Raw genomic sequence first — 13853 nt, forward strand, 5'->3', positions numbered from 1 at the left:
TGCAATGCCAATCAAAATCCCAATGGCATTTCTTATAGAAATAGATAAAGCAATTATGAAATTCACATGGAAAAATAAAAGACCCAGAATAGCAAAAGCAATTCTAAGCAGGAAGTGTGAATCAGGAGGTGTAGCAACACCAGATTTCAAACTGTACTACAGAGCAATAGTAACAAAAACAGCATGGTACTGGTACCAAAACAGGCAGGTGGACCAATGGTATAGAATAGAGGATACAGAAACCAATCCACAAAATTACAACTATCTTATCTTCAATAAAGGGGCTAAAAGCATGCAATGGAGGAAGGATAGCATCTTCAACAAATGGTGCTGGGAAAACTGGAAATCCATATGCAACAAGATGAAACTGAATCCCCTTCTCTCGCCATGCACAAAGGTTAACTCAAAATGGATCAAGAACCTTGATACCAAATCAGAGAGTATACATCTGATAGAAGAAAAAGTTGGCTCCAATCTACATATTGTGGGGTCGGGCTCCAAATTCCTTAATAGGACACCCATAGCACAAGAGTTAATAACAAGAATCAACAAATGGGACTTACTTAAACTAAAAAGTTTTTTCTCAGCAAGAGAAACAATAAGAGAGGTAAACAGGGAGACTACATCATAGGAACAATTTTTTACTCCTCACACTTCAGATAGAGCCCTAATATCCAGAGTATACAAAGAACTCAAAAAATTAGACAATAAGAAAACAAATAACCTAATCAACAAAGGGGCCAAAGACCTGAACAGACACTTCTCAGAGGAGGACATACAATCAATCAACAAGTACATGAGAAAATGCTCACCATATCTAGCAGTCAGAGAAATGCAAATCAAAACCACCATAAGATACCATCTCACTCCAGTAAGATTGGCAGCCATTATGAAGTCAAACAACAACAAGTGCTGGCGAGGATGTGGGGAAAAGGGTACACTTGTACATTGCTGGTGGGACTGCAAATTGGTGCAGCCAATTTGGAAAGCAGTATGGAGATTCCTGGGAAAGCTGGGAATGGAACCGCCATTTGACACAGCTATTGCCCTTCTCCAACTATTCCCTGAAGAACTTAAAAGAGCGTACTACAGGGATACTGCCACATCAATATTCATAGCAGCACAATTCACAATAGCTAGACTGTGGAACCAACCCAGATGCCCTTCAATAGATGAATGGATAAAAAAAATGTGGCATTTATACACAATGGAGTACTACGCAGCACTAAAAAATGACAAAATCATGGAATTTGCAGGGAAATGGATGGCACTAGAGCAGATTATGTTAAGTGAAGCTAGCCAATTCCTAAAAAACAAATGCCAAATGTCTTCTTTGATATAATGAGAGCAACTAAGAACAGAGCAGGGAGGAAGAGCGGGAGTAAAAGATTAACATTAAACAGAGACATGAGGTGGGAGGGAAAGGGAGAGAAAAGGGAAATTGCATGGAAATGGAAGGAGATCCTCAATGTTATACAAAATTACATATAAGAGGTTGTGAGGGGAATGGGGAAAAAAACAAGGAGAGAAATGAATTACATTAGAGGGGGTAGAGAGAGAAGATGTGAGGGGAGGGGAAGGGGGATAGTAGAGGATAGGAAAGGTAGCAGAATACAACAGTTACTAATATGGCATTATGTAAAAATGTGGATGTGTAACCAATGTGATTCTGAAGTCTTTGTAATGTTTTGAACAACCAATAAAATAAATAAAGAAAGAAAGAAAGAAAAAAAAGAAAAATTCAAACAAATAGCTTGCAGAGATAACTTTCAGGTAACAACAGAGGAAAACAGGATTTTCCATGAGTGGATCTAATGCAAGAAGATAATGGAGCAACACCCTTAAAGAAAATTATTTTCAAGTTAAAAGTCTCAGCTAAAATGTCAATCAAATGTGAAGGCAAAATGCAGAACATTTCAGACATACAAGGAATCAAAACATTATCATCCACACACCCTTCCACAAGATATTACTTCTATACATATCACAATAAAACCAGAGAAAACCCAACCAAAAAGATACTAGAGGATTTGGAAAAGTTTTTTTTACTTCAAAAAATCTTGCAAAAGAAAAATACTTAGATGATGATTGCTATAGATCACATCAGATATAATTAGTCAGGATTAAAATAAAAAAATCAGTGGGCACCATTAGATCTTCAATGAGAATAATGGATGGATTCCATATAACAGGCAAAAAGAATCAGAAGCTAGAAGACACTATTGTTATGGTGTTGAAGACATATATTTTTTTCTCCTAACAAGAAAAAAGAAAGGCAATTTAAAATTCCAGGAGAAATCAAAAACAAAAATACAATTACAAAATACAATTATCTAAATATCAAGCTAACAAAAACATGACGGGCTTTTGAGTAATTCGCAGAGTATGAGAAAAGTGATTCCATTTGACCTAGAAGCTAGGAATAGTGTTGTTTTTCAAAACTGTAACGGTGTTTTGACACTTGGTATATAGAGTAGAAATATGAGCCTCACAGACTACATGGCTCTACCGTGAACAAGACTGGCCTTAATAATATAATCAAAGGTCCAAAAGCTAGATGATGGTCCTAGAAAATATTTTTAAATGCTTCAGTCTTGACAGCATACAAATGAATGGTTCCGCAGACAGAAGTGGAGAGGCAAGGAGTCAAGATATGAAGTGGTTAGGATGGGAAATGGAGGTCCAGGATATTTATAACTAACCCATTAGTTCTTGGGAGAATTAAAATTAATAATGTAAACATCAAAAATTGTGAAGGGGAAAAAAGTGAAACAAGAGGTAAAGGCAGGATGTTGTGTGACTAGATTCTCATCTGTCACAGCAGAGAGGCAGAAATGTCTAAAGTTAATAAATCAAGAAATGTAGAACACATACTTAACAACCAACCATTTGCTTCTCAGAGAATATAAGGGCTTTGTGGACGTAAATTTAAATGGACCACTTTACTTCTTAAAATTTATCTAAGCAAGTACAGACTTTGTTTGCCTTATTAAATTTCATTGTAGTAGGCAGAGATGTTCAAAATCATTTCATTGGCTTGAGCCAAAAAAAATAAAATAAAATTCCCCTGGCTACAATAAACGTCCATCATAATGGTCTTTTTCCCATAAAGAACATCAATATGAAGGCTGGAACAACCCGCCTCCCCCCATCCTGCTGCCAGCCCAGAGATGCTCAGGGCCACAGGGACCGAGAGCTGCCAGGCAAAGTTGGCAGTGCCACTAAAAACTAAATCAGGTCCCAGGTCCCAGTGGGGAAGGAGGCCTGGATTCCAGCCCGGCCACTCACCATTTGGCTTCTGCCAAATCCCAGTTTGGGTGGAATCTCCATGTTTTCCAGTGTGGACACCACGTTTTTTAAATTTTGGGTTTGGTTCGGTTAACCAAAGCAAATACTAGGCGGTCTAGGAGCACCAGGGATCAGGACTGGCACAGGACCCTCAAAGACCTCCTGCTTGAGGACCACAGAAGCCATCCTGGTGTTGGGCATGGGCCGGGCCCCAGAGCCAGACTGCTGGAGTGTGAGCCCTGCAGATCTGGGCCAACTGTTACATCTTCCTATGTCTCTGCTTCCTCATCTACAAAGTGGGAGTCAAGAAAGCACCCATCTCACAGGACCACTGAGGCCATCAAATGTGTGAAATGCTCAGACCATGGTTCCTTAATAGGAAGCACTCAATACAAATGAGTGGATCCCTTTATGTGATCTACTAAAGGAAGGGACAAAGGTATGGAGTGAAGGAGAGGGACGGTGATCTTCACCAGTACACATCCTCTGTGGAAAATCAAATTTCAGGCAGGAAAGCTGCTGAGGACGACGATGGGCCAGCCATCAACCATCCAAGCTGACCTTGCAGACCATGATCCCCAGAGGCAGCTCTTGGGCCTCCAAAGGGCAGTGAAGCTCCTCTGAGCTGCAGCCCGGGCCCCTTTCTACCCGTTCCAGGCGAGCCAGCTGCTAGAGCCCAGGAAGGCTGGCCCCCTACTAAGAAGGACACACGGGGCACTCAGAGGCAGCTGCACAACCTCCCTCCCAGCTGCCCTGCCTACAACCCGGGCCTCAGGATGCTGGGGTCCCAATGCCTCTGCTGACTCAGTCAAAGGGAGCGGCGTTCCTTGAAACGTTGCCACAGTCACAAGCATCTAACGTTCTCAGGCCACATCAAACAAGGAGGAATGCCCAAGAACTTTCCTTTCCTTCAGCACAGAAACCCCCTACCCACCCTGTGCTCCCAGGCTGTCCCTCTGTGAATGTGACCCAGATACCCTACTCAGTAGGAACAGGGTGGATGCCAACTCTAGGCTGCCCTGCAGAGCCCCACCGATCTCACTTAGAACTCTTTCTGTAAGACACACAGTGGGGCTGCGGTGAGCTTAGTGGTAAAGCATGCGCCTTGCAAGTGTGAGGCCCTGGGTTCCATCCCCTAGCCTCCCCCACAAAAAAAAAGACATGCTCTGGACCCTGATCTCTGAAGTCCCTTCCAACCAAGAAATATTGCCCGCTATCTCTCTATGACTTCTCTCCGTGTGGGGTATCCTCCCTACCCCCCACCCTGTCTCCTCCTGCAGGTGTGATCCTGGAGCCCTCCCCGCTTAGCTGTGGCTTCCTCTTACCTGGATCCACCTAGCTGTGGTTTTCTGTTACATGGATCCGCCCCTGTCTCTGGAGGACACACCCCTGTTCCAGGTCACCCACTTCCACAGTGCTAAGAGGAAGACAGTCAACATGCACTCAGAATTGAAACAAGTCCAAAATGGAAGCCTTCCAAGCATCTATTTCAAATCCTTATGCCATGTGCTACTTATCTCTGGTTGTACTCATCTCTGCTCCTTGGTCTTTGGGGGAGAGGGCAGTAGATAAATCTTTTAAAAAGACAAATGTTTAAATTTCAGTTGTTACAAACGTAAACAGCTTCCATAGAAACACCACAAAAATATTTAACCATTTTCATATCCACCCAAAATGCTGCAAGCTTATGTTTTTTTAAGAGACATTTATGAGTCAAATTCTGCCCTGAAGAGTCATCAAAATAACTCCACATCTTATTTACCATCTTGATCTTGAGCCTAACAATTACTCAGCTGGTGAGCCTCGTTCTTTCATTGTCCACTTTTTAAAAAGCAGCACTTGTAACTGATAAGGAGCTAAATAAACTGGCAACAGCAAAATCCCAGCAGCTTCTGACACACGGAAAGTAAATACAAAAATGTCAAAAGACGTGGGCAGCAGGTTGGTATTTGCCGCCCCCTGGTGGTCAGTTCTGGGAAGTTTCCACAACAGAGAAGGAAACTCCATACTCCCAGCGGCCAAGGAGGGAGCCTCATTCCATCCAGCTTTCCAACAGCTGAGCAAGTCTGGATCTTCTGCTCCCCACATTTGTTTGTGTGAGGACGCTGAAGGGGCAGCAGCGGCCTAAGCAGAAGGAGATGAACAGAGCGGCCCTGCCTCAAAGCATACTCAGCGTGACGGAGACAGGCCTGAGCTCCACTCTCCAACACAGCTCTGTGAAGACACATGCCAGGGACCCGCCAGGCCAACAGTGCCAAGCAAATGAGTGCCACTGAACTCTGCCCTGGCAACTTCAGCCAAACTCACACCGGGTGTAGGAGCATGCCTTCTCTGGACTGTGCACTAGGAACCCATGGCCTCCCCACTCTGTGCTTCATCATGCCAAGCCACACACGCTCATGGTTGGAAGGTTTCCACTCCTGCTGGCCCGCTGGAGGCCGTCCCTGCACTGAGCCCTCCTGTGTGCAAGACCTCAGAGATGCTGCTTAATTTGCCCTTTACTACTGGAAGAGACCAGGCTCTGGTGGATGGGGCTTGTCTCTGGCCTGTCCCACATACAGGCCTGATCGGTGGAGGTGTCTAAACTGTGGTGTCTGTAGGTAACTACTCTTTTCTAAAATGTTCCACAGCTTCCTCCATTAACTACTAACTCATATGTTAATTGATCTTTGTGTTCAGAGTCTTTGTAGTGGAATGGGTGGGTAGATGGAGGCATGGATGAGTGGATGGCTGTGTGGATGGATGGGTAAGTGAATGAAAGGGTAGATGGATGAATGGGTGAGTGGCTGAATGGATGGATGGATGCATGGATGGGTGCATGGATGGATGAATGCATGGATGGGCGAGTGGGTGGGTGGGTGGATGGATGGATGAAGGCATGGATGGGTGGGTGGGTAGAAGAGGGAGTAAAAAGACTTCCACAGCATGCTCTAAGAGACCCTGCCCTGAGGCTGAATAAAAAGATACAATCCTTGCCCCACTGAATATCCTGTTAGGAATGGTAAGAATGAGATCAATTTAAGTTACAAGAAGAAATGAACACAAAGTGATTCCAGGAAAAATAGAAGTAGATGGCCTCACAGCAAGAAGAAAACATACAAAACCCTGAAAGTTTTGTAATGGTGGTCATAAAAGGTATAATTACTAATTTGAGGGAGCTGAGTGCTCCTTGGCTCAGGGGAACGTATCACAGCACCTGATTCACAGCCACCAGGACAGATGGGATGCCACACTCTGATGCCAGCTGACCAGCTTCATCCCTGGCTGGTGACTGCAGCACACAGCACTGTGGCCAGCACTACAGTGAGAACATTGGCACTGGGACATCCTGGAATGGCATCAGCGCCTGCTGTGCCTGCCAGTGCGACACAAGCCGAGTGATTGCTCCAGTGCTCTCCTGGGGGTTGCAAGGCCCTCCCTGGCCTGAGACTAATAACCTCAGGCTCAGGAGCCCTGCACACCTGACCTCCTTTCGGTTCTGATCCACTATGAACTAGCATCCAGTCAAATAGTCTTGGCAAAGTCATTCCAGAGTACTGTCAAATCCCTACCCAGAGAGGCCAGAGACCCCCTGAAAAAGTGGACTTTGCACTTTCCCCGGACCCTGCACTCATGCCCAGCAGTGCTCAGGACAGGCTGTACACCTGTGGCACATTCCAAGAGGCCCCAAGAGTCCCTCCTGAAACCAGTCTTCCCTCTGCGCTCCCGTCAGCTCCAGGAGGCTGCAGAAACACCGCCATCTTGCATATGGCAACCTTGTATGACTTGAAGATTGCCATCAGTCTCTCCACCCTTCTCTAAGACACATGCCCTTCACAGAACCCCAGGAGGATGGCCAAGTGGTGTGGGCCCTGCGGTCCCCAGCCCCCACTCAGGGCCAACACTGCTCACCCACGGCTGCTGCCCCACACCCTGCTCAGCCTCATAACTCACCTCAGCTCTAGGCAGCTTCTGCCAAGGGGTGAGCCTGAGTTACAAGTTCTATTTGTCACCCTCAGAACCTCGGAGGTGATTTTAGCCAGCGGTCTGCCTGAGCTTGAGTAGGTAGGCTTCTGCAGGCCTTGTGATCCCAGCAGGGCAGGCGTCAAGGGCTTGGTGCCCGCAGACCCTCCTGCAAACCCTTCACATGACGTCCCTGCAGTCTAACAGCAGCTCTATTTCCAGAGAAGTGGAGATGCTCTTGAAGGTCGCACAGAGGCAGGTGCAAGCCCAGGGAGGCTGGTGCTCTGTGGCCTCCCAATGGCGTCTGGAGGGGGTAGGACTTGCCAACTATTTCCATGCAGGCCAACTCCACTCCACTGGACTCAGCTGACAGCTTTACTGGGCACTCCTCTGCCTGGCTCAGCCCTGGGCTCTGGAATGAGGTGAGAAAGAGGACCCCAGCTCCACTGGCTGCTGTCTTGAACGCCCCCTGGGAGTCTTTCCTAACCTGGCTTATACTGGCGGTTCGGGACTTTTTGCAGTATGTCATTCTGCTCCAGCGGCCATCCAGACCAAGTGTTCAAAACGCAGAAATTCATTTTCTCACAGTTCTGGAGGTTAGAGACCCAAGGTCAAGGTGCCAGCAGGTTAGTTTCTGATGAGGTCTCTCTTCCAGGCGTTTAGAGGACCACCTTCTCACTTTGTCCTCGTGTGGCCTTTCCTCTGGGTGCATGGGGACTGAGATCTCTGGTGTCTCCTCTTCACAGACACCATGCAAGTCTTATCAAATCAGGACCCTACCCCTATTTATTGCATCTTAGTTACCTCTCTATATACACAGTCTCCAAATACAGTCACATGAGGGTGGCCAAGTGTTATGGACTGCACTGTGACATGCCCCGCCCCAATTCATGGGGACACCCTAATCCTCAAGGTGACTTTAACAAACACCAGCTGGTTGTAACTGAAGTAAAGGTTGCAAGAGGTTTGTGACGCCTTGGGCACAGGTGACACAGGGACCACATGCAGGTTGTGGCCTTTAAGAAGAGACAGCAGGAGCTCTGAAATGTATTTGAAAATGAGAAGCTCGTGCCATGCCCACCTGTGGAGGAAGCAGGGAACAGCAGGAGGGAAGGTCAGTGGGGAGAGGGGGCTGGTGGGGGAGAGCTTGGACTTGATCCTAGGGACGAGGTGGCTGGGATGGTGCCGGACACTTACGACTGCACCCATTTGTTGTGTGCAGAGTTCTCGGTGAACACGAGTCCAAGGAAACGGGGATGATTGCTGGGGAGGGGAGGGGCTCGGGAGGACTCCTCAGTCGCAGTCGAGGGGGAGTCTGGAGGCCTTTCCCAGGAACAGGTGGGCAGGACCCCTCCACAGCTTCAATGGCACCTGGGAACCTGCTAGAAACGCAGATTCTCTAGCCCCACCCCGGAGCTGCCAAGTCAGACACTCCCAGGATGGGACCCAGCTCCTAAGGGCATCCCTTAGGGAAACTCATTTACAAGTGGGGACCAGCTCAAGATGAGCTAAAGTGCTGTCTCCGTGCAGAACCAATCCAAAGGGACAGACCTGGGTTCCACTTCCCACTCCCCCTTCTCCCCACCCTGCCCACTCACCCAGCACCAGCTCCCTGCCCCCAGCCCCTCCCTCCCGGCAATCATCTCCATTTCCCTGGCCTCCTCTCCTCACTAATCATTTAATCTGGCCTGGCATTTTGGACACAAATTAGAGGACGGAGATTACAGTGAGCCTTTGAGGGAAAATTCAAGAGGACGGAGGCCTGCCGCGGCGGTGAGAGACAATCGTGGAAAAGAAGACATCTGGGCAAGGCCTGAAAGGCAGGGCATGCTTGACCTTGAGCGAATGTCACTGTGGAGAGCCACGGTGACAGTTTTCTAATACATCAAGAATGAATGTAGGACAGAGGGATCTGTTTTTCCACTCATTAGCAAGAGCAGACCCAGCAGGACCATCTTAGGTTTCAGCTGGGAAAACATCTGGGACCTGTTTGAGCCGCAAGAGGAGGAGTTGCCGCCAAGGAAGCCTCTGAGCCCATCCTCAATGGAGACTTGCATGGTGACATCACAGCCGCCAGGGCTGCTGTCCAGCCAGACGACATAGCAGGGCCTGGAACACTCGGGGTCTGATCCCTGCCAGGCTCTGGGCAGGTTCCCCCTTACCCCAATGCTGTGGTCTGGATCTTATACAGCCTACAAAGGCCCACATATCAAAGGCTTGGTCACCAGCCTGTGACACTTCTGGTGGGTGGGGCCTAGTAGAAGGAAGTTAAGCCATTGTGGGCATGTCCTTGACAGGGATATTGGGGCCCCTTCCCCTTCCTGTCTCTCTCTTTACACCCTGGCTGACAAAAGTTGATTAGTCTCCTCTGACTCTTCTCCACCCACAATGTGCTGTCTTTCCACAAGTCCAAAAGCAATAGGCCAACTGACCATGAACTGAAAGCTCTGAAATTGTGAGCCAGAATAAACCTTTTTTCTTCATAAGTTGATTATCTTGGGTATTTTGTTACTGTAACAGAAAGTTGACTAACACTTTCCACTCAATTCCTTTGAGTGGAAAGGTTGATATGGGCAGAGAAGGTGCCAATTCTGAGTTACCGTGTTCTGCTTTAGATACCCAGGAATCAAAGGGATTCTTCTCTCCTTCCCTCTTTCTGGGCATCTTTGCAAAACATTTCAGAATGCCTTACCAAGGCCAGGATTGAAGGCATGTGTTTCATGGGAAAGCCATTTATTCCTTTCCCACTGCCAACGCCTACCTTCCCAACAGCAGCAGCAGGAGCAACAACAACCAACGTGTCTCCATCAGCTCCGAGCTGTGGAGCATGCGTATGCATCCCTTTGTCCTGCCTCACCATCTTCCCAAGGCCCGCCTGAAGACAAGGACAGTGAGACTCAGAGAGGACCACTGACCTGCCCACAGCCCTGCTGCTGGTCACACGCGGGACAAGGCTGGAGCCCATGGATCTCTGACTTCAGAGACTACGATGGTGATCATGACCATCCATTGCCAGAAACAAAGCACGCACGTCAAATACCCAACGAGGAATCAGTCTGCACATGGCTCTTGGGGTGGACAGGTGCTGACCCCTGATAATGTCCAGAGGAACAGAGAACAAGAACCTCACCTGCCTGTGATCTCAATGACTTAAGGCTGAGGCAGAAGGATGGCAAGTTCCAGGCCAGCGTGGGCAACTTAGCGAGACTTTGTCTTAAAATAAAAAATAAAAAAAGGGGCTGGGGCTGGGGCTCAGAAGTAGAGCACTCGCCTAGCATGTGTGAGGTACTGGGTTTGGTCCTCAGCAACACATAAGAATAAAATAAAGATACTGTGTCCACCTATAACTAAAAAACAAATATTTAAAAAAATTAAAAAGGACTGGGGATGTAACTCAGCAATAGAGCACCCCTGGGTTCAATCCCCAGGACCACAAAAATAAAACACAGAATCACCCCTTGGTCTCCTCTCCCGGAGCTATCCCCGTCGCACTGCGCCAGATCTGATGACATAGAGAACCAAGACTCTCCTGGAAGGTCGCCCCCTGCCTTGCCCTCACTGCCCACACCATAGGCCACGTGACCCCACACGGAGCTCAGGGAACCATCAGGCTTCTGGCAGCAGGAGCACCCTCACACCGTCACCCACTCCACACCTGTCGGGCACAGGGTCTCCCAGCAGCCTCTGCGGCACCACCAGCATGCATCTGTCCTGTGTCCATACTCTCCTCAGGATGCTCAGGGTGTGCTCTGAGGGCTGCAGGGGTGCTGGGGACAACTTCAGAAATCCCAGGTCAGGCTCTTCCTCCATCTCCTCTTTGATGCCACCCTGGACTCCTCTGCCTTCTCTCCTTCCCTCTTTCCTGAGCATGGCTGAAAGTGTTTCTATAACAGACCTGAAGAATCAGTTTCCCTTGGGTCTTGGACGCCTCCTCATGAGGCTTTCCCAGGGCCTCGTTTGTCCAATGGTTCCTGACAGGGGACTTTAGAACAACTGAGCCCACTGCAAGAGCCACTGCAAAACAAGCACAGGAATGGGCGCCACGGGAGGGCGCCACGGGAGGGGGCCACAGGAGGGCGCAGGACTGCGGGCCGTCCTAGCATGTGCGCTTCCACCATTCAATGGCAGGAGGAGCACTGCTTGGGAAGCTGGGGCAGGGCAGGCGAAGGAGAAGCGAATGAAGAGAGATTGTCTGCTGTTCAGACATGTGTGACTGAAGTCAGGCCTGGAATTACGGGAATGTCACTCCTCTGGAGGGAAAGCTGGATTTAAGACACAAAGGCATATTCCTGCAGAATCTGTCTTCCTTGCAGCTTCACTAGGCTCAGGGGAGGTCATAGCGGGCTTTCCCTCACGCGAAGACGGAAGGGCCTGGAGAACACAGAAGTGTAGGCCCATGCGGAGGAGAGAAAGAACCTTCCAGAACTTTTCTCTCCTGCTGCTCTCTCCAAACCAAGACATACGAAGAGATGGGAGGAAAGGCAGAGATGGCTTCTGGAGATCTGGCCTTATGGACTCCGACACGTGACAGGGAATATCCCCAAGAGCCCCTGAGATCCACACGCCCCATGAACTCAGCTAAGACACCCTGACCTTCACCTGCAGGAAACTGAAACAGGTGTGTTAGTCCTGAACAACCCAGTCTCCTTGGGTCAGCTTCTGTGGCTCTGTGGCCACACTGCCCAGGCTCCATCCACCATGATTAGCAGCTCAGGATGGATGGGACACTGTCTTGAGAAGGACACAAAAACGTGACCTGTGTGGCCAACTGACTCCCTCTAGAGTGTGACCAGTCATCCCGGCTACATGACACCACTGGGGCTCAGGAAGCTCCGCTCCTGACACTGTTATGTATCCCCCAGAATAAGCAGAGAATGAACAGTGAGGTCCATTAAAAAGAATCAACTACCTTCATGGTGCTCAGAGCTTGGAAAGTCACTGCCAATCTCGAAGGGGTCAGCGCGGCCAACATGGCATTGAATCTCGCACTCTTGTTCTTAATAGGTGAGTGGTACTGCCCATCTGGGGCCACGGAACCAAACCTGTGGGAAGGAGGAGAGAAGAATGGACAAGAAAGGTGGGTTAACAAAAGAAGAAGGCTTGGCAGCTCTAGAGGTGCAGTTGGGTGGCTCCCTTATGCCCAGGAAGTGCACCGATTTGCATGAGAACTTCCCTCATGAGAACAAGAGCAGAGTAAGCTTGGAGTGGGGGGGGCGGGCCTTCTCAGGAGGTTCGTGAAAGGCTGGACTCATGGGACAATCATGCATAATAGCCCCAAAGTGGAAACAACCCAAGTGTCCATCAGCTGCTGAAAGGACAAGCAAAATATGGTGTAGACATACCACTAAATATTTGGGGTCATAAAAAGAAATTGAGCACTGACACGCGCTACAATATAGGTGAAGCTTGAAAAAATCCAGACACAAAGACCCCACATTATATGAGTCCATCTGTGTGAATCCCCACCTCTGAGGGACTCTCAGGAGAGTCTGAGAAAGGCTGACCATGGAGACAAGGGCAGGTTTTCAGCCACCACCAACCTGCAGCCCAGCAATGGCCCCTGAGAAAAAGAGGCATGATACCACCATCATTTAACCATACCAGAGACTGCGTGTACAACCTGGCCCACTTTTTTAAGAGATATAATTCACACCCCATAAAATTCATTCCTTTAAAGTGTTCAACAGAGTATTCACAAAGCTGTACAACCAGCACTACTATCCAGTTCCAAAACATTTTATCCCCAGAAAAGAAACATCATACCAATAGCAGTCAGTCTCCAAACTCTCCACCTTTCAGTTCCTGGAATCCCTTAATCAACTTTATATCTCTCTGGAGTTGCTTATTCTCAAGATTTCACATAAACAGACTCATATAACATGCGGTTTCTGTGTCTGGCTTCTTAGCATGTTTCCAAGGTTCATCTATGTTGTAGCATGTATCAATCCTTCATTGTTTTTTATGGCTGCACAATATTTCATTGTGAGCATTTATCAGATTTGGTTTATCCATTCAGAAATTGATGGATATGTGGGTTATGTCCACTTTGGGGCTATTATGAATAATGATGTTATGAATGTTTGTGTACACATCTATTTTTTTAGTATCATGCTAACAATGTTTTTATACATATGTAAGGATAGAACTGCTGGGTCATCTGATAACTGTGAAACTACTGAGGAGCTGCCAAATGATTTTTCCAAACCTATGACAACACATTACATCACTGCCAGTCAGGCATGATGGTTTTGCTTCCCCGCATCCTCACCAACACTTAGTGTCATCTGTCTCTTTTACCATAGCCATCCTAGTGCTGTGGATGGTATTTCATCATGATTTTGATTCACATTCTTCTGATGACAATGATGTTGAGCATTTTTCCATTATTAGTACTTTATATGCATTTTTTGGAGAAATGTCTTTTCAGATGTTTGCATGCTTTTTAATTGGGTTATTTGTCATTCTATTATTTAATTATAATAGTTATTTTTATATTCTGTATACTATGTCCTAATGAAATATTTTACAAATATTCTCCCCTATTCTCTAGATTGTTTTCTGCTTTCTTCATAGTGCACTTTGATATACAAGAGTCTTTTTTAAAAAAATTTTAATGAAGTCTA

General features: G+C 47.5%; 1 protein-coding gene across 2 annotated transcripts in view; it reads right to left on the reverse strand.

The window, feature by feature from the left end:
* Window positions 1-13853, reverse strand: part of LOC144369054 (acyl-coenzyme A oxidase-like protein) — a 250112-nt gene that overhangs the window by 169306 nt on the left and 66953 nt on the right. For both annotated transcript variants that reach the window (XM_078028126.1, XM_078028127.1), the window contains exon 9: window positions 12140-12272. In XM_078028126.1, the coding sequence (XP_077884252.1) occupies window positions 12140-12272 (133 nt within the window). The remainder of the gene's footprint in view (window positions 1-12139; window positions 12273-13853) is intronic.

The sequence above is a fragment of the Ictidomys tridecemlineatus genome, chromosome 12, assembly GCF_052094955.1.
Source record: "Ictidomys tridecemlineatus isolate mIctTri1 chromosome 12, mIctTri1.hap1, whole genome shotgun sequence".
NCBI classification, from domain to species: Eukaryota; Metazoa; Chordata; class Mammalia; order Rodentia; family Sciuridae; genus Ictidomys; species Ictidomys tridecemlineatus.